This window comes from Panthera pardus, unplaced genomic scaffold (genome assembly GCF_024362965.1).
Source record: "Panthera pardus isolate Hobbes unplaced genomic scaffold, ASM2436296v1 HiC_scaffold_22, whole genome shotgun sequence".
Classification (NCBI taxonomy): domain Eukaryota; kingdom Metazoa; phylum Chordata; class Mammalia; order Carnivora; family Felidae; genus Panthera; species Panthera pardus.
In genome coordinates, this window is record NW_026526788.1 from 52271938 (window position 1) to 52297714 (window position 25777).

A 25777-nucleotide genomic window follows, 5' to 3' on the forward strand; every position below is an offset into this window, starting at 1 on the left:
CTCGTGTAGTGAAGGCTCCTCCCTTCCCAGGGCCTGCATCATGGATGTAGGCTGTCTCTGGTCTTCTGCCCAGCCTCCAGACTCTCTTGAGCACCTGGTAAAGTCTGTGAAGACCCGGCTAGTGGGTGCAAATTCCCACTGTGTCTGCACTTCCTAGAGATTCTATACTTTCTTGTTGGCTCATATTAAGCCTTTGGCAACTTGTTTAAACTTTTAGCTGACTTCTTCTTACATGTTTACATGGTATCTGGTGTCTCCTCCTCACAGGCTTTACCACAGGTCAGCTACTGCTCATCCCTGTCTCTCCTTAGGAAGTCCTGTCTTTCCTGAGAGAACTCAGCTGCCCTGAGACCTTAGCTCTCTGATGTGCTCAAGAAAAGTTGTGTAGTTTATCTCATTTTTTCTTTGACAGATTTCTATGTCTTAGGTGGGAGCAGAATCTGTGTAATCTCGCATTGACATTGTCCAACGTGTCAGACAAATAGTGGACTGAGTTCAAGAGAGATTTCCTTTTCAAAAAAAAAATTTTTTTTTAACGTTTATTTATTTTTGAGACAGAGAGAGACAGAGCACGAACGGGGGAGGGTCAGAGAGAGGGAGACACAGAATCTGAAACAGGCTCCAGGCTCTGAGCTGTCAGCACAGAGCCCGACGGGGGGCTCGAACTCGCAGACCGTGAAATCATGACCCGAGCTGAAGTCGGCCACTTAACCGACTGAGCCACCCAGGTCCCCCGAGATCTCCTTTTCAAATGTGTGCTTATTTTGTTCCTATTCTATTCTTATTAAACAAAATTGTTGTATGTTTACTTACCATTTCTTTTTGCCCCTTGGCAGCCAAAAGTCTTTTCTAGTCTTTCTGGTCGCCTTCTATGCCTTCAAGATACTTCCCCAATGTGAACCTGAAGAGACCGAGGAAAATAAGAATTTAATCTGATATCTCCTTAGGTTTAATCTGACCCCCTTATTCAAAAGCTTTTGTTTTGAAGGAAATTTAAAACCTTGTTGCCATACCTAGGCTTGGCATATTGTCTGATGAAGTAAGTGACTTTTGGTCAGCAGGAGTATCCGTAGCAGATGTCCCTTGGGACATTTTCTCCCAAAGAGGAAGAGAAAGAAGAGAAAAACATGAAAACACTTCATAGATATTCTATTAAAAATATTATTTTAAATGTCTTTTGTTGGGGCGCCTGGGTGCCTCAGTTGGTTAAGCATCCGACTTCAGCTCAGGTCATGATCTCACAGTTCATGGGTTCGAGCCCCACGTCGGGCTCTGTGCTGACAGCTCAGAGGCTGGAACCTACTTCAGATTTTGTCTCCCTCTCTGCCCCTCCCCTGTTCACACTCTGTCTCTTCTCAAGAATAAATAAACATTGGGGCGCCTGGGTGGCTCAGTCGGTTAAGCGGCCGACTTCGGCTCAGGTCGCGATCTCACGGTCCGTGAGTTCAAGCCCCGCATCGGGCTCTGTGCTGATGGCTCAGAGCCTGGAGCCTGCTTCCGATTCTGTGTCTCCCTCTCTCTCTGACCCTCCCCCGTTCATGCTCTGTCTCTCTCTGTCTCAAAAATAAATAAACGTTAAAAAAAATAAAAAAAAAAAGAATAAATAAACATTAAAGAAAAATTTTAAATGTCTTTTGTTATTTTCTCACTGAATTATATATCACTTGGTTGGATAACTCAAAACTAGGATAGTGAAAACAAAAGCTACCCTTTTAGAATCACCCTGATTTTTCTTTTTATCAATGGGAATTGAATCGATAAGCCTAATAATCTTTTCCTGAATTTTTGGTAATGACAAATAATAAGCCTATTTCCTATCCTTTATGTAAGAAGTGCCTATGACTTATTTTAAAATAAAATATTGATAATTAAACTATAATTGAAATATTTGAAATATATGGAGCTTGAAATAACAGTGCAATTATTGGGGCGCCTGGGTGGCTCAGTTGGTTAAGCATCTGATTCTTGATTTTGGCTCAGGTCATGATCTCAGAGTTCGTGAGATCGAGCTCCACGTGAGACTCAGTGCTGACAGCCCGGAGCCTGCTTGGCATTCTCTCTCCTCTCTCTTTGTCCCCCACTCAAATAAATAAACTTTAAAAAAAAATAGTACTCGTATACATTACCATTGCTTATCACAGAAAATTCTTGTTTAAGAATCATATCTGAGGGGGGGCACCTGGGTGGCTCAGTCAGTTAAGTGTCTGACTTCAGCTCAGATCATGATCTCATGGTTCATCAGTTTGAGCCCCACATTGGGCTCCGAACTGATGGTGCAGAGTCTGCTTAGGATTCTCTCTCCCTCTCTCTCTGCCTCTTCAGCACTTGCTCTGTCTGTCTGTCTTTCTCTCTCAAAATAAGTAAATCAACTTAAAAAAAAAGGAAAAAAAAAGAATCGTATCTGAGGGGTGCCTAGGTGGCTCAGTCCGTTAAGCCTCCAACTCTTGATTTCACCTCAGGTCATGATCTCATGTGAGATGGAGCTCCACGTCGGGCTCTGTGCTGACAGGGCAGAGCCTGCTTGGAGTTCTCTTTCCCTCCCTCTCTGCCCCTCCCCTGCTTGTTCTCTCTCTCTATCAAAATAAATAATCATTAAAAAAAAAGAATCATATCTGAGATTAAATCCTTGCTTTGTTTATTAGCTCTGTGCCTTTGTACAAATTGTTTACCTTCTCTAAGCCTACTTCTCATCTATAAAATGGAGCTATTATCTATCTGCTGGACTATCAAAATGTAGCAAAAGCGTTCTAGACTTTCAGCCTTGGAGGTATAATAAGGTAGAAAACAATGAGAGGATAGTCATTTTGTGGCTGGCCTTCTATCGTCTCCACGTGTGACACCCTTCTGCTTCTTTTCCACAATCATTGCTCCCAAGACCATGAAAGAGAAGGGTGCCAAACTATGGCTCAGTGCCACGAGCCACCGTGCATAGAAGATGCTGCTTTTCATTCTGACTCCTGTCATTTCACAGCTACTGCCACCACAGAAACTCCATAGCAATTGCTATGATTCCTGCTCTTATCCTCATTCCCTCTGAAAATGGTTTTTCCTTGTTTTCTATTTTTTTAATTTTTTAAAGTTTTTAATTTTAATTCCAGTATAGTTAACATACAGTGCTATATTAGTTTCAGGTGTACAATATAGTGATTCAACAATTCTATTCATTACTCTGTGCTCATCATAAGTGTACTCTTTAATCCTCATCACCTCCCCCCCCCCCCCCACCTCCCCTCTGGTAACCATCAGTTTGTTCTCTATAATTAAAAGTCTGTTTCTTGGGGCACTTTGGGTGGCTCAATCGGTTGAGCCTCTGCCTCACGATTTCTGCTTAGGTCATGATCTCATGGTCATGGGATAGAGCCCCACATCGGGCTTGGCCCTGGACGTGGAGCCTGCTTAGGATTCTCTCTTCCTTTCCCTCTGCCCCTCCCCAGTTCATGCTTTCTCTCTCTCTTTTCAAAAAGTCTATTTCTTGGTTTATCTCTCTCTTTTTATTCCCCTTTGCTCATTTGTTTGGTTTCTTTTTTTTTATTAAAATTAAAAAAAAATGTTTTATTTGTTTTTGAGATAGAGCTTGAGCAGGGGAGGGGCAGAGAGAGGGGGACAGAGAATCCAAAGCAGGCTCTGTGCTGACAGCAGAGAGCCCAATGTGGGGCTCAAACTCATAAACCACGAGATCATGACCTAAGCCAGAGTCAGATGCCCAACCAACTGAGCCACTCAGATGCCCCGACTTCTGCCCATTTTTAAATTGGATTACTTAGTTTTTGGGTGTTGAGTTTTATAAGTTCTTTATATATTTTGGATACTAAATCTTTACCAGATACATCATTTTACAAATACCTTCACTCAGGGGCACCTGGGTGGCTCAGTTGGTTACACACCTGACTCTTGGTTTTGGCTCAGGTCATGATCTTATGGTTTGTGACATCAAGCTCCATGTTGGGCTCTGTACTGGCAACATGGAGCTTGCTTGTGATTCTCTCTCTCCTTTTCTCTCCTCCTCCCCCTGCTCTCACACACCTGTGTGCACTCTCAAAATAAATAAATAAACATTTAAAAAACATATCTTCAGCCATTCCATAAGTTGCTTTTTAGTTTTGTTATTGCCTTTGCTGTGCAGAAGCTTTTGTAGTCCCAAAAGTTTATTTTTGTTTTTGTCTGATTGCTGTGGCTAGGACTTCCATTACTGCATTGGATAAAAGTGGTGAGAGTGAACATCTTTGTCTTGTTCCTAATCTTAGGGGAAATGCTCTCAGTTTTTCCCCATTGAGGATGATGTTAGCTGTGGGTTTTTCATATAAGGCTTTTATTATGTTGAGGTATGTTTCCTCTAAGCCTACTTTGTTGAGAATTTTTGTCATGAATGGATGTTGTTCTTTGTCAAATGCTTTTTTTACATCTATTGAAATGATCATATGATTCTTATCCTTTTTCTTTTTGAAGTGATGTATCCTGTTGATATGCGAATATTGAACCATGTTTGCAATATATTACAATAAATTGTACTTGATCATGGTGAATGATATTTTAAATGTATTGTTGAATTTGGTTTGCTGGTATTTTGTTGAGGATTTTTGCATCTATGTTCATCAGGGATGTTTGTGTCTGGCTTCTTTCACATAGCAAAGTGTTTGCAAAGAAACAAAATAAAAAATAAACAAGTAGGACTACATCAAACTAAAAAGCAAAATAAATTATTAACAAAGTGAAAGCACACTTTGTGGAATGGGAAAAGTGTGTTTGCAAATCATATATCTGATTAGGGTTAATATCAAAAACATAGAAAGAATTCATACAATTCAATAACGAAACAAATAACCCACTTTAAAAATGAGCAGAGATCCTGAAAAGACATTTCTACAAAGAAGATACATGAAAGGATAACAGTGCATGAGGGGTGCCTGGGTGGCTTAGTTGGTTAAGTGTTTGACTTTTTTTTTTTAATGTTTTTTTATTTTTGAGAGATAGAGAGACAGAGCATGAGAAGGGGAGGGGCAGAGAGAGAGGAGACAGAGTCCAAATCAGGCTCCAGGCTCTGAACTTTCAGCACAGACCCCCAACGTGGGGCTCGAGCCCATGAACCATGAGATCATCACCTGAGCTGAAGTCAGATGCTTAACCAACTGAGCCCCCCAGACACCCCAGTAAGTGTCTGACTCTTGATTTCAGCTCAGGTCATGATCTTGCAGATCATTAGTTCAAGCCCTGAGTCCAGCTCTGCTGTGACAGCCTGTAACCTGTTTGAGATTCTCTCCCTCTCTCTACCCCTCTTCCACACACTCTCTCTCTCAAAATAAATAAATAAACTTAAAAAAAAAACCCTCAAAAACCAGTACAGGAGAAGGTGCTCAACATCATTAGTCATTAGGAGAATGCAAATTAAAACCACAGTGGGATTATCACCTCATGCCTGTTAGAATGACCATCATAAAAAAGAGAAGAGACAACAAATATTGGCATAAATATGGAGAAAAGGGAACCCTTGTGCACTATTGGTGGGAATGCAGATTGGTGCAGCTACTATGGAAAACAGTATGAAGGATCCTTAAAAAATTTAAAATAGAACTACCATATGATCCAGCAATTCCACTTCTGGGATATATCCAAAGATAACAAAAACCCTAACCGAAAAAGATGTCTGCACCCTCATGATGTTCCTAGCAGCATTATTTACAATAGCCAAGACATGGAAACAACTTAAGTGTCCATCAATGGATGAATATATAAATATATGGAATATTATGCAGCTACCAAAAAAAAAATAAGGAAATCGAGAGGCGCCTGAGTGGCTCAGTTGATTAAGCCTCCGACTTTGGCTCAGGTCATGATCTCGCAGTTCATGGGTTCGAGCCCTGCATCAGGCTCTGTGCTGACAGTTCAGAGCCTGGAGCCTGCTTCAGATTCTGTGTCTCCCTCTCTCTCTGCCCCTCCCCTGCTTGTGCTCTCTCTCTGTCTCTCAAAAATAAACAAATGTTAAAAAAAAAAAAGGAAATCGTAGTTTTGTGACAAGATGAGTGGACCTTGGAGGCATTATGCTAAGTGAAATAAGTCTGACAAGGAAAGAGAAATATTGCATGATCCCACTTACATGTTGAATCTAAACAAAAAAACCCCAAAAACAACTCTAAGAGAAAGAGATCAGACTTGTGTCTATCAGACGTAGGGGGTGGGGGGAGAGGGAATTGGAGGAAGATGTTTAAAAGATACAAAATCCTACTTATAAGATAAATAAGTACTCGCTGGAACTAGAGTGTATAATGCTAAGAGAAATTAGTCAGAGAAAGACAAATATCATATGGCTTCACTCATATGAGGAATTTAAGATACAAAACAGATGAACATAAGGGAAGGGAAGCAAAAATAATATAAAACAAGGGAGGGGGACAAAACATAAGAGACTCTTAAATACAGAGAACAAACGGAGGATTGCTGGAGGGGTTTTCGGTGGGGGGATTAGCTCAGTGGGCGAGGGGCATTAAGGAGGGCACTTGTTGCGATGAGCACTGGGTATTATATGTAGGGGATGAATCACTGGATTCTACTCCTGAAATCATTATTGCATTATATGCTAACCAACTTGCATGTAAATTAAAAAATAAAATAAATAGGTGCTAGGAATGCAATGTACATCATGATGACTATAGCTAACAATACTGTATGATATAGCAAGTCGTTAAGGGGGTAAATCTTAAGAGTTTCATCACAAGGGGAATATTTTCTTCTTTTCTTTTTATTGTACCTATATGAGAAGATTGATGTTCCCTGAACCTATTGTGGTAACCATTTCACAATATATGTTTATCAAAACATCATGCTGTATGTCTTAAACTTATACAATTGATGTATGTCAACCATTTCTCAATAACACTGGTAAAAATATCAGTTAATAAAGTCGCATGACAGGGAAAGTGTTTACAAAGGTCATCCGTGTTGCAGCATGTATCACTAGTACTTCATTCATTTTTATTGCCAAATATTATTCCATTGCTAGGATGCACCATGTTTTATTTACCCATTCGTAGGTTGATGGACATTTGGGTTGTTTCCACTTTTTGGGTATTATAATCCCGCTATGAACATTTGTGTACAAGTTTTTGTGCAGACATATATTTTCATTTCTTGGGTATGTGTCTAGGAGTGGAATCACTGGATCATACGGTAACTTTATTTTTAAACTTTTTTTTTGGGTGGCTCTTGGTTTCAGCTCAGGTTGTGATACCAGGGTCCTGGGATTGAGCATTACATGGAGCTCTGCACTGAGCATGGAGCCTGCTTAGGATTCTCTCTCTCTCTCTCTCTCTCTCAAAAGAAGAAATAATAAAAGATTTATAAACTTTTCAGACACTGTCAGATTGTTTTCCAAAGCAGCTGCTTCATTTTACATTGCTGCTAGCAATGTCTGAGGATTCTGCATCTCCACAACCTTGCCAACGTTTGCTATTTTTTGATTAAAAAAAAATTATTATAGCTACCCTGATGGGTATGAAGTAGCACCTTATTGTGGTTTTGATTTGTAGATCCCTGATAAGTACTGACATAGAATAGTTTTTCATGTGCTTATTGGCCATTTGTATATCTTCTTTGGAGAAATGTCTATTCAGATCTTTTGCATTTAAAAAAACGGGTTTATCTTTTTATTATTTTATTATTGAGTGCTTCATCACTTTTTTAACTGAGCAAATAAACAGCATAAGCTTCATCAAACCATTCTTGATCAGTACATCCACATTACAGTGCTAAGTACGGTATAATATGTGAAATATAGACATCACTGGGTCGATATCATGGTGATTACTGCCCATGTGTTCCAGAGCTCTGATCCCATCCATGATGCAGATGAGACATTTGTATCTAATCACATTAGTATTCTGCAAGTTAGTAAAGCCTTAAAACACTAAGTAATTAGATTTTGTCAAGTTTTTAGTATATGTGCTGCCGAAGCGAGCACGGTCAAGTTTTAATTAAATGTAATAATACAATGATTTGATATGTGATTTAATAAATGATTTAGTCATCCCAGCACTTGAAGGTAATAAAACTTTCAGTGTAAGTAAAAATAGAACCAAATTGTGGCTCAGTCAGTTATGCATCTGACTCTTGATTTCGGCTCAGGTCACAATCTCACAGTTTATGGGATCGAGCCCCATGGTTGGGTTCCATGCTGATAGCAGGGAATCTGCTGGAGATCCTCTCACTCCCTCTCTCTCAGTTCTTCCCCCCCACCCCCAAATAAATAAAAAAACTTAAAAAGGGGACCAAATTGCTATCATAAAATCCATAGATGCTTTCAAGCTGTAGCTAATTTGAAGTTTGACCTCTATGTGTAATAATTGAAAATAAGTTGCACTTGCTTATTTGTAAAGTTTATTTCTCTTAATTCACTTACTAAATATCTTTTAAAAACAAAAGAAGTTGGAAAAAAGAATTACCTAAGTTTTTACTAGATAAATTAGAGGTGAGACCCACCTTCCCTTCCTACAAAGTTTGGTCTCTTTTATAATAGCAGTGACTAAAATAAATGGTGCCAAATTTTTGGAGAGGGTCTTGTTTAATTCAGAATATAATTAAAATCTCATGTAGCTTTATTGGTTTTAGTATCCAGCAGAGAAAAAATATTGAAACTCCAAGAGATTTTGAATTAAATAGCTATAACAGTTTTGTTTTATTAGTTCTGACTGTGTGAAAAAAAAATTATAAGGACAACTTCGGAAAAATCTAGTTCTTTTAGAGCCCCAAATGACTTTTAAAACAATAAAACAAACTATAAAACCTACACAAGTGATATTAAAAATTATGTAGTTCAATAAATGTGACATTCACAAATGTGGTTGTAATTTTTTTTTTTTTAACCATAGCAAAATGAACATGGATCTGACGACTGGATTTAGAAGAGGTAGTGTTATATAGCTTAACAGAATTAAGTGCTTCAATTTGCTGGTGAGCATTATGTAGCGGAGTTGGAATGTTATATCAATGCCTTTTAAGATCTCCATCTACCTCACAGGGTCTGTGGCTAAATCAAAGAAAGGGATGATGCTTCCTCTTCCTATAGCAGTGATTATTTTCCTAGCATGTTAGTATTTATTTTTGGAAGGTTTGTAGATTTACATCGTTTTGGCTGGCTGCTATGTCACGCACAGAATAAACTATAAACTCATACAATTTTTGAAAATGGAGAATGACGGCTGGCTAGTGATTTACTGTAAAGGCATTGCATAAATTAGAGTAATCATCTCAATTGCTTGCTGGGTGGAAGGGGCAGGAAAAGAAAAACAAAGACAAGGGAGAAATATGTTGTGAGTAGACAATAATCAGTTACCTGGTTAGTTCTTTGGGGTCCCAATCTTTGAAGACCCAAACATAACTTTTGAAGGCACCCTTGAGCTTCAGCTAATAATTGTCCTTTCTTTGTCCCCAAATCCTGTCTCTGTCCTTGGTACACAGAAGAGCACACTTGCCTGAATTCTCCATCAAGCCATGCGGTGAGAATAATAACTGGGGGAATGGGCACAACATCCGAACGGACCACAGAGGGACCGATGATTCTCAAACAGCCCTCCATGGATAGTTTCCAGGGGCAACTTGTATGCAGACTTAACAAACAATTTAAATAATTTTTACCTTCAAAAAATGAGACTGCTTTCATTTTTTAACATCTGAAATCATACTTTAAAAAGTTTTATATTGGAAACTTTCAAATCTACAGAGAAGCTGAAAGTAGTTCAATGGACATTAGTATAAGCTTCAACTAAATTCACCAATGAAGAACTTTCTACTTTGCTTTATCACCCTGTTTATCTATACGTGTGTGTATGTGCATGTATGTTTTGGGTGTATTGAACTACTTGAAAGTTGCAGATGTCATGACCCTTCACACCTAAATACTTTAGCCTGCCCCTCCCAAGAATAAGGGTATTTTACCCACAATACCAATATCACACATAACACAATAAACATTAATTTACTAATGTCATCTAGTGTACAATTCATTTTCGCTTTTTCCCTATTGCTCCCAAAATGTCTTTTATAGCCTTTTTCCCCCTTTAATCTAGAATCCAATCAATTGGTGTGATACCCTGAGATGTAAAAATCCTCATTCTCCATGATGTTTCACTCCATGGCTCTGGTCCAAAGATATTTCTTTCTTTTAGTTTTATTTATTTACTTTGAGAGATGATACTTCTTTTTTTTTTAAGTTCTGTTTATTTGAGAGAGAGCAAGCATGCACATGAGTGGGGGAGAGACAGAGAGGGAGAGAGAGAGTCCCAAGCAGGCGCCACACTGTCAGCACCAAGCTTAGAGCTCAAGGTGGGCTTGATCCTCAGCAACTGTGAGGTTGTGACCTGAGCTGAAATCCACAGTGGATCTAACCCACTGGGCCACGCAGGCATCCCTAAAGATGATTCTTTCTTGAATGAATGATTACATGTTTGATTTTATCAAGCTTTTTGTTTTACATTTGTTAGCTGGCATCCTTTCAGCTTTACCATTCACCATCCCTCTCTCTCTGAGTATCACTACAGAGAGTGATACTTTGAACTGTTATATTCAATGTGTTATAATCCAAAATGTGTTTTTGATGCTTAAACCACCCCAAATTTGGCCAATGGGAGACTCATCAAGGCGGTCTGTCTCCTTTCTGTGGTTTCTAGCACAAGGTGCCTTGGGCTTACCTTGTACTTTTCCTGCCCCAGACCTAGAATCAGCCATTTCTTCAAGGATCTACTTATTCTGTGAATAGGTCACACATCCACATGGTTCAGTTCTCCCAATATTCCAAGTATATAGCATGTTCTTCCTTCAAATCCACCTCTCTCTTCCTAGACAGCCGATGTTACTAGTTTTTTGTGTATTCTCCCAGAGATAGTTCACATACTAGAGCAAAGGCACAGATAAATATCCTTGCCCTCTCCTAATGTTTTAACTCAAATGATAGCATGTTACGCTCACTGGGTCTGTCTGTGCTTGTAGCTTTTGCCTGTCATCAGATTCTCAAAGTTGCCTATGACTCCACCCCCAAAAGATTAGGAGCCTTTAGGCTAAGTTCCAAATGTTTCAGAAAAGCTCAGGGAAAATGACCAAAGTTTCATTGACCACACTCACATGCTACTCCTTCAACTTGGAATATTCGTCCCTCCCTAGGTTCTTTGACAACTACTCACTTTGCAAACATCACTTCCTTGGAGAACACTCTCCTTCCCTTAACACACCCCCTCCCCCAACTAGGTGATGTCCCTCGGTTGTAAGGTTTCAGATCACTATGTACTTCTCCTTCCTAGCACACACATAAGCCATTGCATTAAAGTTTGTTTCTCGCCTCCGTCAGGACAGAAACTACATCTGTCTTGTTCACTGCTGACACACACTAATTGCTCAACAGAAATGTGCGCAGTGAAACTCGAACTCGGCTCAACCAGACGCCAATCCACTCTTCCTTCGTCTGCCACCTCGCTGTAGTCGGAAAATAGTTCCAAGATGTAAATAAAAAATCTCAACAGAAAAAGCTGGGCAATCTGCATCTCCACGATTAACGGAGGACCTTAGCAGAAACTGCTCACCGCGAGGTGTGACGACCGCAGGAGGGCGTCAATCAAGAAAATGCCCCCTTGCCCCGCAGGCGAGTGGAGCTGCACAGAGCCGAGGCCACAAGGGGTAGAGCCACGGATTCAATAGAAAACACGTGCAAAACTGGAAAGCAGTGCTGCGCGCAGCTGCGACCCCAGGACCCGGGGATAGGGGACACAGAGCAACCCCACTGGATCGGAGAAGACTGCACAAATTCTACCTGGCGCCGTAAGACCCAGGCCTTCCCTTGATTCCTCCCCGAAGCGGCTTCTGCGAGCGTCCTCACGGAAGTGGCTGAGTGCGGGGGCCCACAAATGAAAGGGGCTGGAGCCGCCACGAGCCCGGAGCCCCTGAAGTCTAGTCGTCCTTACCCCAAATAGGACGCAGCTAAGGGCTGGATTTCTGTCCTTGGGGCTGCCCCAGGAATTCAGGGCACTCTCCCAATACGTGCTCCGGAGACGCCCCGGGCAACAGCCAGTGCCACCGTTACTCCAGCGAGCGCGCCGACGGGGACAGTACTCTCAGGCCTGCGAAGGCGCGGCTCTGCCAGCGGCCTCTACGCCTGCCAGGCTCGAGTCCAGCTGCTCCGTGCCTGGGACAGGCCCCTGTCACCCTGGGCCCGGTCCTGGACCAGCGCTCCCCGAGTTTCGGCAGAATTGCCTCCCGGCAGGGGCTGGGACCACTTGGGTCCGTGTGTTCCAGGCGCTATTTTCCTCGTGTCTTCCCACGACGGACATGGCCCTGGGCTTCCTTCGAGGGCCTCCCGGACCAGGGTGCCTGGAACCCCGAGGGACGGCGGCGGCCAGCCGGGCACCGGGGCGCAGGGTCCTAAAAGGCTGCAAGCGAGCGCGTCCCGGGGGGCGGGGAGCTCAGCCGGCGGGGGCGGGCCAAGGGTGGGGGCGGGAGGCGGCTCCCGGGGCTCCGCGCCATTGGCCGCAGGGCCGGGCGGCAGGAAGGGGCCAGAGAGCGCGGCCCCACCCCGTGGGCGGCAGAGCCTATCGCCGGGAGCGCGGAGCGCGGATAAATGTAGCGCCGCGGCGCGGGCCGCCAGCTCTCCGAGGGGCCGGAGCGCAGCGGAGCCATGCAGTACCCACACCCCGGGCCGGCGGCGGCGGGTGCCGTGGGGGTGCCGCTGTACGCGCCCACGCCGCTGCTGCAGCCGGCGCACCCGACGCCGTTCTACATCGAGGACATCCTGGGCCGCGGGCCCGCCGCGCCCACCCCCGCCCCCACGCTGCCGTCCCCCAACTCCTCCTTCACCAGCCTCGTGTCCTCCTACCGGACCCCGGTGTACGAGCCCACGCCGATCCACCCCGCCTTCTCGCACCACTCCGCTGCCGCGCTGGCCGCCGCCTACGGATCCAGCGGCTTCGGGGGCCCTCTGTACCCCTTCCCGCGGACGGTGAACGACTACACGCACGCCCTGTTCCGCCACGACCCCCTGGGTAAGGCGGCCCGGGTCATGGCGGGGCCGAGCCGCGGCGGCGGCGAGGAAGGCGCCACCCGGCAGGTGGCAGCGTCCAGGAGGCGGCGGGGGCGGAGTGGGAGGCAATAGAAAGTTGTGGCAAAAGCGATCGAAAAGCGGCTCTCGGGCGCGCGCGGGGACAGGAGGCGCGGGCCCCAGTGGCGCGCGGCCGGGCTGACCGCACCATGACTCAGATTGGTTTTCCTGCACCTTGCAGGCGTCGGGGCGCGCGGGCCCGGGCGAGACCTCTGGCGCTGCCACGGGGGCTTGTGGCCGAAGGCAGTCTTGGGGCGCGTGTGTCGCTCGGGGTGGGGTCCCCTTAGCTGGAGGGACCGGGAAGGGAGTGCCAAGGCGCCCCGGGCGGGCCCTATGGGGCAGGGATAGCTGCCGGGCCCGGGTGGTTACGAGGCTGGACCTGGTTCAACAAGCTTGTGCAGTGAAAGAGCCTGACCCTTTCCGTTCATACAGGAAATCTTGAGTTCTCGATAGGAGTAAATCTGGTTTCAGAAGCTGTTAAGTGTTTTCCTGGCTGCATGAAGCAGACCCTTCCCCCGGAGTAGTGCACGCTGCTGATTATTTTATCGACATCCTCAATACAGACAAATTCAGGAAACACTCGACTTCTGATAGCCGGGATCCGTTTTTCTGATATTGTTCATTTCCTCTGTGTGGGATGTGACTTTATGGCAGCTAAAATAACCAGTTGCTTCCTTTTTTTTTCCCCGAGGCTGTTTTGCACTAGTCTGAAGCCTGACGTAAGCAAAATCTGGAAAAAAAAAAAAAAAAACCAAACCAACAATGCCAGCTTTCAGTGTTTGGGGGCAGGCCTGCAGACCCACGGACGGACGGACGGACGGACTGACTGACAGGTCTTTGGAGTAGGAAAGGCAGTGAGGACACCTAGGGCATATGGTATTTTCGGGGCTTGTCCCCGTCAGTGCGCGGCCTAAGAAATAAGCCCACGGTGAGCCGCACTCCGGGTGGCCTTTGGCGTCTTTGGCATCTGAAGCCCAGAGGGAAATAAAGAAAGAGGGGTCCTTGCCTTGGGCCACCAGGGTTTTAAATTTACTCTCAGCTATTGGCAGCTTCTGTAGGGACCCTAGAGACAGACTAGCATTTTCATTAATTAACATTTTAATGACCTCATGTTTATGAAGCGGCATCTAGCACAGCTCTCCACCCTCCTTTCTCATCGTTAGACAGACTTGGAGGGGATTATATTTTAGTTCTTTACTTAAAAAAATATTTTACTGTATTTTTGATTCCAGCCTCGAGGGTTTGGTGCGGGCGGTGACCCCGGCGTGACTGTCTTCGCCTGCTGGGGCCAGAGCGGGACCCTCAGCCGGGCACGGCCTGGGGTGAACGTTTTCACAGAGCGCGCCCTGGGTTTCCTTGGGTTACTGCTGGGACCGCGCAGGAGGAAGCAAAGGGTTTTTCGAGATAGACCAACAGGAAACACATTGACGGAAATGTTGCCATAGCCCACGGGGTAGCTTTAACTGGCCGCCCCCGCCGCCGGGTGTGAAATCAGAGGAGGCCGCTGCGCCCTGGAGCTAGGATTGGGAGCTCCAGGAACGGCCTAGAGTCGGCGCCTGGCCCGAGGGCTTCCCAAGCAGGCTCCTGCCCGCGGCCCCGGGCCGGAACGCCTTGGGTAGTGTAACAGCCCGGTTCCTTCCCAACACAGACTCTGGGTATTTGGAAAGTGCGGCTCACCAAGTGAGAGGGCCTAGAAGTGAGAAGAGTTGTGTATAAATTCGAGAGCGACTCGTTCAAGAGGGTTTATTTTTAAGCCCAATTTATAGTGGGTGTTCTTTTGGGGGTCAAAAGATTTGTGCTTGAATCCAGCTATGGGTGTGATGGCCGTTTGTGTCTGTGAGTGTACAAGGGTCGTCTGCATGCATATACAGCGTATGTGTGTGTGACTTTGCGTGTTTCTGTCTCTGGGTATGTATGTGTCTTGGTGGGCACGTATTGGGTCCTTGGGTGGGTGGGCATATGTGAACATGTCTGGTTGAGTGTCCTCCTGCGTCCCCTACTCCCCTTTGTCACTCCCAGGGCCTGGCCACTCCAGGGCTGTCACCCACTACTAACCCTAGGCTCTCTGGCTCTCTCGCTTCCCCTAGGCAAACCTCTGCTCTGGAGCCCTTTCTTGCAGAGGCCTCTGCATAAAAGGAAAGGTGGCCAGGTGAGGTTCTCCAACGACCAGACCATCGAGTTGGAGAAGAAGTTTGAGACCCAGAAATACCTCTCTCCGCCGGAGAGGAAGCGTCTGGCCAAGATGCTGCAGCTCAGCGAGAGACAGGTGAGCGCGCCTGTGGGCTCGGGGCCGATTCCTGGTCCGGGGGTCGCGGGCGGAAGACAGACTTCGAGCCACCTTGCGCTCTGGCGGGTCTCATCGCGCTATCTAACGCCAGGAGCGCAGATCTGCTCGACAGCCGCGGATCAGCTTCTCCATTACCCCCCCAGGCGCCTTGGGTTCGTGGCAAGTTTTCTTTCTGTCTTTCCTGTAGGTCAAAACCTGGTTCCAGAATCGTCGCGCTAAATGGAGAAGACTAAAACAGGTATCGACATGGTTGTGTTTCTATGGAAATAAATATTTTTATCATGTTATCTCAATGCGAAGCCTGTTATGGGTTGTATGCAAAAGTCATTTGAGAGACTATTTAACCTCTTCACCTTGATTAAAAAGGCAAATAGTCTTGCTGAAATTCAGGATGAGTTGCTCAGGTGGCAGTAATGCTAAAAGCACCTAATGCAGTTCCTATATCAATTATGCTGGGTTTTCACACACTGGCTAGTAAAACTCCGGGCTAATTGTTTTATAAACCCCATATGTTGTTTATCTAATTAACGCAGGAAAGATAAAGTAATTGACAGTAAATGACTTAAGCAGTTATCTTTGGGAGAAAATTGTTTCTTTTATTTACACAGCCATAATAAAACCAGGCAGAGCTCAAGGGTAAATATAAGGAAATAAACACCTTTCAGTCTTGTTTGCACTGTTTTTAGAAGAATTAAATATCAAAGAGTTTAAAATTATTTCCCACCTAATGCCAGCTCTTAAAATGAATATAAGACATGTAAGAGAATATACAAGCTGAAACTTACTAACAGTCTTTTTTTTCCAATGACCTTGTTACGCAATATGCGATAAAAAGTAAAGGCTAATTCAGTTTTTGAAAAACCTCTACTGACTTAAAGCTAAAGATTTGTTTTTGATGTTCTAATCTGCAGGTCTTCTCCATAGTTATCTGACAATTGCTGTATTGTTCATTTGTCAGTGTATGTACAGTTTAGAATAAATAAAATATTTTTGAAATAAGTAATACGAGTGGGGAAATTGAAAGCAGTGTGCATTTTTAAATTTAGCAGTCATAACTTTTTCATTAAAAATCAGATGGTGTCACAACACTTTGAAACAGAAAATATCCCATAATTTCATTATTCTAACATGATTTAAAAATTTGCAGATTCCCTCTCAACCTCTGACCCTGTGCATCTATTTGTTACTTAGTTGCAAGCCTGGTGAATATATTATTCTATAGTCTTGCTTAAAAAAAACCATAGCAATATATCATAATATTTCTTTGTAGTGTTTATGTCTATTTTAGACAAACAGTATTAAGAATTCACTCACTTATTTGGTTCTTGGTCAAAGATTTGACTGCAGTTTACCAGGAATTTTTAAAATAGCGGTTCCTATGTAATATGTGGGAATATATATTCCAGAAATTTTCTCCAGGTTTTAAGTAAATTGCAGTGAATTGTCTCCCTTTGCAGTTGGCAACATTCTTTCAGTTTTGCATTTTTACCTTTGCCATGATTTTGTACGTTGCTCCGTATCATTTATAAGTTTATAAATTTAGTCCAGAAAATGGAGGAAAAAGGATTCAATCTAATGATTTTGAAACTTTCTCCTGAATTCACTACATAGCATTCATAGTTTTTAAATGGCTGAGAGACCCTGTTAATTGGCAAGGTTTAAAAATACTTGAAGAATGAAGATAGTGTGTATCTGTAGTAATCTGATTTCCCTTCTCCCTTAAACTCTTAGAACCTTGAGACCATGAGTCTGGGCTGGAGCTAAGTGTTCATTTGACACAACCCATTTAGTTGTATTTGTGACTGCTTGTTCTTTTCTCACAAGAACATGATCTTTCTCTGATGTGACAGGCACTTTTATTCTAAAGTGAGACAGAAGCACAAATATGTGTTTTCTGAATAAAAAGATTATAGCTGAAAGCAAGAGATAAACTAAAAATTTTAAAGACGATAAAGAATGAAAACACATTCGGATCTGCGTCTCTTATGCCTCCATATTTCACGAGCCTACCAATTTCACTTTCATTCCTTTCATCCAGGAAAACCCTCAAAGCAATAAAAAAGAAGAACTGGAAAGTTTGGACAATCCTTGTGACCAAAGGCAAGACTTGACCAGTGAGCAGAATAAAGGTGTTCTAGATAGCTCTCAGTGTTCGCCCTCCCCTGCCTCCCAGGAAGACCTTGAGTCAGAGATTTCAGAGGATTCTGATCAGGAAGTGGACATTGAGGGCGATAAAGGCTATTTTAATGCTGGATGATGACCGTAGACGTTGGCATGTTCGGAAAACTGGATTTGGGAATAACATTTGCTACAGAGAATCTCCATAGGCGATACTGGAAAACTCTGAGAAAGGGAATCAATTTTCTGGTATTCTGGAAACCTAAAATATTTGGTGCACTGGCTAAACAGCAAACTTACACTGAAACCTTAATTTTGACGTAAATGGTTTATATACTGATTTTAGGTTGAATGATGAAGGGACTCTTCACTGCTTAGATTCACCCCCTTTTTAAAAAGGAAATTGTTTTTTCTATTTATAAAAAGTAATTTTTGAATTTTTTGTTAAATTTTTAAGTTATAACTTTAAAGATTTTAATAAGATCTTCTTGAATGACGTTTCTACAATCTGTATCTACATCCTACTTAATGGAAAAGCAGAAGGGCATCCCAGATCCAGAGGTATGCCTTGGAAAAGGGGTCCACATTTCAGGCAGCTTTGGAATATTTTTAAAGGAAGTGTTCTTTACTTTTATATTACATTCTTATACTGCTGCCTTAAATCCAAAGTGATCTCAGAGCTTCTGTCTCTGAGATGTGTGTGTTCTTTTTGTCAAAGAGAAATAGTTGATAAGAATCTTAAATGCTTGTTTTGCACTGTCACTAAGTACCTATATGACCAAGGTGTTAAAGGACTAGTACAGTACAAATCAAGCAGACAAACTGACTCGTCGGTGACTAAAATTAATCACAGACGAACTAGAAGTAGCAAGTTGATTAACTGTAAGTAGACTGTAGATATTGTGTTTTATATCAAACAGTGTTTATAATGTGTGTATATATAATTTTTTCGCTGTAAAAAAAAAAGGCCAAAACGGTGGTGGTGGTGTTGTTGTTGTTGTTGTTTTTTTTAAATGAGTAACTTGTGTATAAAATAAACCCATCGGTGGGACGACTGATCTAGTCGGACCTCTCTTACTTCCAGGGAAACAAACGCAAGCGCCTCGCGGGGCTGGGCGCGGGGCTGGGCGCGGGGCTGCGCGAGGCAGCGGGTGGGTGGGCTCCTGGAAACAGATTTGGGCCTTTCCCCAAGGAAGGGGGAGGGCGGGGGGAGGGGCTCGGTGTGCGTGCGTCGCCGCAGGGGGAGGCTCCCGCCCGCGGACCCCCGAGCGCTGCAGGTGGGAAACCCCGGCGTGCCGGGTGGCGGGAAGAGCGAGGGCCGAGGTCGGCCGCGCGGCTGAGCGCGGGGCCGCCGAACCCCATTGATTCGCCTCGGCTCCCAGCCTGGCCCGGGCCACCGTCCTTGACCCGCGTGAGTCAACACTGCGTCATCCCGAGGCGGCCGAGCCGGGGTAAGGGGGGTCCGCGGAGGGGGAGGGAGGGCCTGGCGGGCAAGAGCAGGGAGGTAGTTTGCGCCGAGACTTCGGGTCTCAAGCTTCGGCGAGCTTCAGAAGCGCCTGCAGACTTCTTGATACTCATTGCCGGCCCGTCGTTGACAGAGTTTCTAATTTGGCAGGTCTGGGTGGGAGCGGGATTTGCACTTCAACAAGGGCTCAGGTGGTGTCAAAGCTGTTGGTCGGAGTCCCTGAGTTTTGAGAACCACTGTTCCAAGGTGTAGAAGCAGGTGGGGCCCTTATACCTATACCCCCTCACTCCTTTCTCACTTGCTTCCCTTCCAGTAACTTCTGTCGGGGTGAGAGCAGAAGGTGGGGATGGCTGAGAGGGAGGAAGGAGAAAGAAGGGCCTTGTCTAGGCCGGTGGGAGCAAGAGGCTAATGGCTGAGGGGAGGCCAAAGGGCCGAGGAATGGGTACTGTGAGATGGGGGAATGGAAGCGCCCAGGTAAGGGTGGGTGTGGGGCTGAGAGGAAGGGTGGCCTGAGGTTTCTGACTAGCCCGGGGATTGCATACAGTTGCTTGCCTACCTGAGCCATCAGGTCTCTGACATTCCAGGAAAATGATGAGAGGCCTGTTGGGGGAGAGGCCCAGAAACCTCTTCCTTCTAGCCTGGGCCTTCATGGAGGCCTCTAGTTGTTTGTGGAGTTGGGTGCCTCCTGAGGGCTCCTGAAGGAATGACTCCACCCCTGGCATGGCTGACCAGGGCTCTGGTTCCCTAGACATGAGCACTCAGGTGAAGACAGAGTGAAAAGGTCACTGCTTTTAGCGAGTTGTCACATTCTCCCTCCTTAGATTTCAGGAAGGCTCCTGGAATTGCCTGTGAATTTACATTTCTGAGAAAATTAGTACCAGTTCCTTAAGCAGAGAGGTGTGAATTGGCCTGGAAATTTAATAATTTGGGTTGGAATTTTAGTTCTTGGCCTCAGTTCTCTCATCTGTGGAATGAAGATGGTCTAATTGATCCACGTGATCCTTTCCAACCCCCCAGTTACCAACTCACTTCAAGCTCTTTATTGTTCCCCCTGTTCTCTGTGTCTTCTCAATGTTGGGGTCCAAAGTTGACCTCTAATTGGAGGGTCTCCCTTCCCATCAGCTGCAGGCTCCCAACTCCCAGACCCTGCCTGACGGTTACATGTCAGGTTCAAGGATCGTAATCAGTCTCATTTGAAAAAGGGACTGTCAGTATCAGAGTTTTGGAAAATGGGAGGCTTGTGGGCCTAATATGGTATTAAAGCAATCCTGAAATCAGTTCGTGTGTGTTTCACTCCCGGAGATAACCTCTGGTTAATGTTTATTTTTGGGAATAACTGTATCATGATGATCAAGCAGAGAAATACAGGCTTATGTATTGATTGGCACTAGAAAAGTTGAAGGGTGAAATCTTGTTTTAAAGTAGACAGTTCTTGAAACCAGGGTGTTTTCCAGTTTAAAGCTATTCCCAACCCTCATCAAGTTACTCACGTTCTGAATCTAAACATATTCTTTTTAAAAAAATTCTTATTTATTTTTGAGAGAGAGAGAGAGAGAGAGAGAGAGAGGGAGAATCCCAAGCAGGCTCTGTGCTGCCAGCAGAGAGCCTGATATGGGGGCCGAACCCATGAACTGTGAGATCATGACCTGACCTAAAGTTGAATGCTTAACTGACTGAGCCACCCAGGTGCTCCTGAATCTAGACATATTCTTAAGAATCAAGAGCATGTTCACTGGGAGAAATACAGTGTTCTCAGGACACAGGTTGGCATTACGTGTTTTCAAAATGCCCCATTGTAGATTGCCAATGAATATTTACAAATTCTTCCTACAATCCAGGCATTTTTCATTTGTTTGTCTTTTGGCTATTTCATGTTGAAGCAGCATGTATGACCTTTACAGCACAACTCCTGTCTTGTTTTTAACTCTTTTTATCAGGAGATTCAACTTGAAAACGGTTATCATTTAGCAGAAAGACAAACAGAAAACCACATTTTTGTAAGCAAAACGTTAATGATTGGAAGAATTGCCCCAATTTCACCATGACAGTGTGTGATTAATCCCCTGGGTCATGTACTTATACTTTAAGTTATTCAGTTCGTCGGTCTTTGATATTCAGAACCCTTTCTAACTTAATAGGATATTGATTTTGTTGGATGATGTACTTTGACTCTTTAAACAACATCCCTTTTAGGGATGACTAGCCTGCTGTGTAGTATTTTATTTAGAGAACTATTGCATAAGGTTACTTTTTCTTACTTTTTATGGTTTTCTCAGGGTGAAAGCTGATAAAACATCTTGTGGGAAAAGAGGAAACCATCTCTGATAGTGAAAGTACCTATTCTCTTTCAACATTTCTGACAACTTTTTTTTTTTTGGTGGTGGTTTCATTGCTGTGAATATTCATTTTACTTAATGGAGACAGGGTAGAGATTCAAGAAAATGTATTCAGACTTGGGGGAAGTGCATTTTGTTGGGGACAGACTGTCTTTACCAAAATTCCCATTCCAGTTATACTGCCTTGTGGAAGATGACATGAACTCAGAAGCTCACTCTTTCGATTTTTCTTTAAAATCGAATATCAATGATCCTTTAAATCTGTGATTGGAGGTGAGGCTTTTGTGACTCCTAACACGGGACAGAAGGTGGAGAACCAAAAGTTACCCAGGATGCTTCTAAATGGTTAGGAGTTTGGTATCTTGTAAAAATAATCAGATGTTATACCAACATTTCCTTTTCGTCGCTTGGGGTTTCATGAGATTCCAGCTGGACTCTGTACTTGTCTAATCGAATTTCAGTCCCTTGAGACATTTTTTGGTATTGTTGTTGAATCCAAATGACAGGCACTTTGGAGATTCCTACCACCCACCAAAATCCATCCAAGGTCCTCCGAACAGCAGCTACCCCTTCAGATCTGGCTGTGGAGACGCCTATTGCAGAAATTATACCATGGTGGATAAGAGCAGGGCTGGAAGTATGGCTGACAGGTCTCCTACGTCTCTTGCTGGTTGGGGACCTTGGGAAATGTGAATTCTCAGCCCCAGTTCCTAGAGAGGTGGGCAGCTCACCTGAGAGGGAGCGTTATACGTGGTACAGAATGGGCACTAAGTGTTAGCTAGAAAAACTAGAAAGCCCTCACTGACTCCCTTCTTTTAAGGTGGCTCTTTGATTGGCTTTCAGTCGGATGTACACAAATCTGTGCAGACAATGGAGAGGGCTGCCGGGAGGTGACCTTGGAGCTGGCAGAGGCATTTCCTGTCTGTGGAGGATCTTGACTTTGGAACATCCGGCAGTTGCCTCGAGGTTTTCGAGGTGACTGAACACTTTAACGTGTAGCTGCTCAAAAAAAAAAAAAAAAAAAAAAAGGAAAAAAAAAAGTCACTGCCAATTTCAAACGATTTTCCAGATGAAAGCCAATGAGACAGCTTCTTGTTAAAAACAATTTTTTAAGGCATATTTTCTAACCATTAGATTTTTTTTTTCTAATTTGAAAGGGAAGTTTGGTATCATTCAAAATCTTAAATATTTAAAAATCTCATCACTTTCCAAATACAACTACAGGAAAAAGTTCACGGTACCCTGCACTCCCCAAAATACTTACAGGAAGAGAAATACCTATTGAGTTTGTCTCTGTGAAACTTGTTTATATTTTTCTTTTATAGTTTAATTATGCCCTTCATCCTTCCTTCCCTCTCTGTTTATTCCTTTCCCTTCTCCACTCCATCTACCCGCCTGCCCCCCAGGATTTTACTTCCTTATTCATTTTATTTCCCCATTAAGAATAAAAAATTCTTGTGGGCCTGGGTGGCTCAGTTGGTTGAGCATCCGACTTTGGCTCAGGTCATGATCTCTCAGATCACGGGTTCGAGCCCAGCATTGGGCTCTACTGACAGCTTAAAGCCTGGAGCCTGCTTCTGATTCTGTCTCCCTCTCTCTCTGCCCCTCCCCCGCTTGTGCTATGTATGTCTCTCACTCTCAAAATAAATTTAAAAAACATTTAAAAAAAAGAATAAAAATTCTTTATATGTCACAATTACAGCCAAGATTTTCTTCAAACATATAGAAATGCTCAGCTTTCAGGTGGAGATCCTACCTTTGAGGAAGATGTTATTGTTGGAGTCTTAATATCCTGCCCTCATCCCTCTAAGGACAGTTCTTTAGCTTTTTTTTTTTTTTTTTTTTTTTTCATTCTTGTTGGACCAGGATAAGCAATAATAGAAGAGTAATAATAGTTGTCCCTGTAGGAGTCAAGCACTTAATAGCACTGGGGTGTGATGGAGGTGACTGCTATGAGGTACAGGCACAAAGTGTCATGGCAGAGCCCTGCAGGGGCTCCTGGCAGAGAAAAGGAGATGGAATGCTGTTCCAGGGAGAGACATGGTCACATTGGTTGATGTGGAGGTGAAAGAAGGCAGGGAAGAAGTATGACTAGAATCTTCAGAGGGTTTTGTTTCCAGAATTTTGGAGAAGGGATTATGGACTGGTATTCTCTCCCTACAGTCACATAGAGCTCTTCGCTTTTAGGTTTGCAGTTTCCTCTCTCTAGAATTCTCTTCTCCCAGACAGCCATCCTCATGGCAGTCTCCCTCACCTCGCTAGGGTGGGACTTCCCTAGCCATTCTATTTAAAATCACAACCCGTCTTCCCTATTCCCCTCCCACAATTTGCTTTTCTCTATTTCACCTATTATAATTGAATGTAATCTTCTTATTTATTATTTATTTCTCCTCATTGAAATGTTAATGCCATGAGGGTAGGAATATTTGTGTTTTGTCTACTGCTACATATATATCTCCAGCCTGACACATCATACATACTCCACAAGTAATACATTAAATGAACGAATGAACACATATTGAACATTTCCTATGTATTAACATTTTAACATTATATAAGTCCTTCACATAATTTTTATCATTTAATCCTCACAAAAATTCTGTGAGGTAGATACTGTTATTTGCCCATTTTCCAGATAAGGAAACTGTCACCAAAAAGTTAAGTCCCAAACCTCAATTACTCTACTAGTCAATGTTGTAATGTGAACTTCCTTGTTTAATCTCTTGTGCTCTTGAGAATGTGTCAAGCAGGGTATAATTCTAGCTATAAGAGGAGCATTGGGGTTTTCTGTTCATTTTATGTAATCTTTTTGCCTTAATTTAAGTCTAGCATTAAATTCGGAAGGGGTTACCATACAGTATAGGAGATAGGCAGTTTCTGTCTGTGTGGTACATTATTCTGTTACACTAGGAAACCAATAAGCTGGAGCACTATTCCAGTTTTCTGAGGAAATGAGCATTATAAAATATGCTTTATACTTTTCAAGGTGGTAAAAAAGAGGCTGCCACTGGTCCATGTTGTTTGGTGTTCCTATTATATGTAATGTTTAGTATCGTTACATTTATTCTTCTCTGAGTCACTGATGAATGTTCCACAAGCTTCTGAATATATAAGCAGTGCAGCGGCTTACTATGGTGTCCGTTGCATCGAGCACTATGTTGGACATGTGGTAAGCTTTTAATAAATGTTTTACTACGGAATGAGAGCTAAAACCATGTATCATATAACTCTTGTTATATTTCCTATTCGTTGGCCACGGAAACACAGCTTTTCCTGGATGGTTCCAGGAGCACAGCAGAAAGCATAGTAGGGGCTGCAAGTGAGGAAGAGTCTGCTGGGCTTGGGTAAGGGTGGGGTGGGGGCAGGGGACAGGAGGTCTATTTAAGGCTACAAGCACTAAAAGAAGATGTTCTTCCCCTCTTCTTACTGACATGAATATTAAGAGGAAGTGCTTTTGTGGGTTTATATTGGTTCTTTTTCCCTTCAGATTTGGCAATTTTGTTCAATTTCAAATTCACACTTCTCAATTTCAATCAAGAGTTTTATTTAAAATATACCCATTTTATTGAAAAATGACACCATTTGTGGTTATTACTACTGTTTTTATTGACACCATCCACTTAGCAAATGGAAGCAGGAAAACCCAAACGTTTTCAGTGATCTCTTAAAGTATTCCTTGAATTGCAAAGAAACAATTGTAGAAGGAACATAAAATGTGTTTGCTTCACACTCTGGTTCAAAGTTTTAGCCTTCCTTAGCTGCTTATGGAATCTGCATTACTACAGACTTTCCATTCATTGTAAATTAGACCAGACTAATTCAATAAATGTTTAAAAAATGGCCCCTGAGTGCAGGTTCAGACGTCCAGAGGAAGTGGTTTCTTAGACACCTGCCTCCCATATATTGACCCGATAGTATGTAGGTGGAAGGCAGTGAGATAGTCATGATGATGTATGGTGCTGTTGATTAGTTAATTGAAGGTAAAATTTTTAGCTTCCTCAGGCAATTACCTGACATCATTAAGGTCTTTGAAATCACCCAAATGCCATTTTGCCCGAGGCAGCTGCCCCTTATTTAGATGTCATTTCAGGCATTAAGAAAAGCACAATGCTAGTGGTAACCAGGGAATTTAAGCCTGCAGTTTCTTGAATATATTGTCCCGAATCTTAGCCATTATTCAGTATTATCCGTCCTGTCGGAACATGAGACACTAAAACCTATCTACATTTGTGTGGTGTTTCCTTTTCAGAAAGTTTTTTGAAGTGTCGTGTTTATAAAATATGTATTTTTAACAAATGAAATTGTTTTTTAAAATGGTGTCATTTTATTCTTATTTTTATTTTTAAGGAAGCTTCTTGTTAAACTATAATTACATAAAACAAAGTTCACAATCATGGGTGTATGGCTCACAAAATGAATACTTCATGTAACTGGAATCCATATGATAGCATGGAACAGACCTACTGGATCTCCAGTCACTGGGTCACTGTCCCCATGGCTGC

General features: G+C 43.3%; 1 protein-coding gene and 1 long non-coding RNA gene across 2 annotated transcripts in view; one reads left to right on the plus strand and one right to left on the minus strand.

Moving 5' to 3' along the window:
• The window catches only part of LOC109264660 (uncharacterized), a 39927-nt gene extending 27518 nt beyond the window's left edge, over positions 1-12409 (minus strand). Inside the window, exons 1-2 of the long non-coding RNA XR_002078822.2 lie at positions 11789-12409; positions 814-901 (exon numbers count right to left, since the gene is read on the minus strand). This is a non-coding gene — a long non-coding RNA (uncharacterized LOC109264660). The remainder of the gene's footprint in view (positions 1-813; positions 902-11788) is intronic.
• Positions 12410-12542: 133 nt separating this feature from the next.
• On the plus strand, positions 12543-18529 carry HHEX (hematopoietically expressed homeobox). Its single transcript, XM_019445093.2, has 4 exons — positions 12543-13013; positions 15157-15335; positions 15544-15594; positions 17395-18529. The coding sequence occupies exons 1-4, from the start codon at positions 12650-12652 to the stop codon at positions 17611-17613; spliced, it is 813 nt and encodes a 270-aa protein (XP_019300638.1). The 5' UTR covers positions 12543-12649; the 3' UTR covers positions 17614-18529.
• Positions 18530-25777: the final 7248 nt, after the last annotated feature.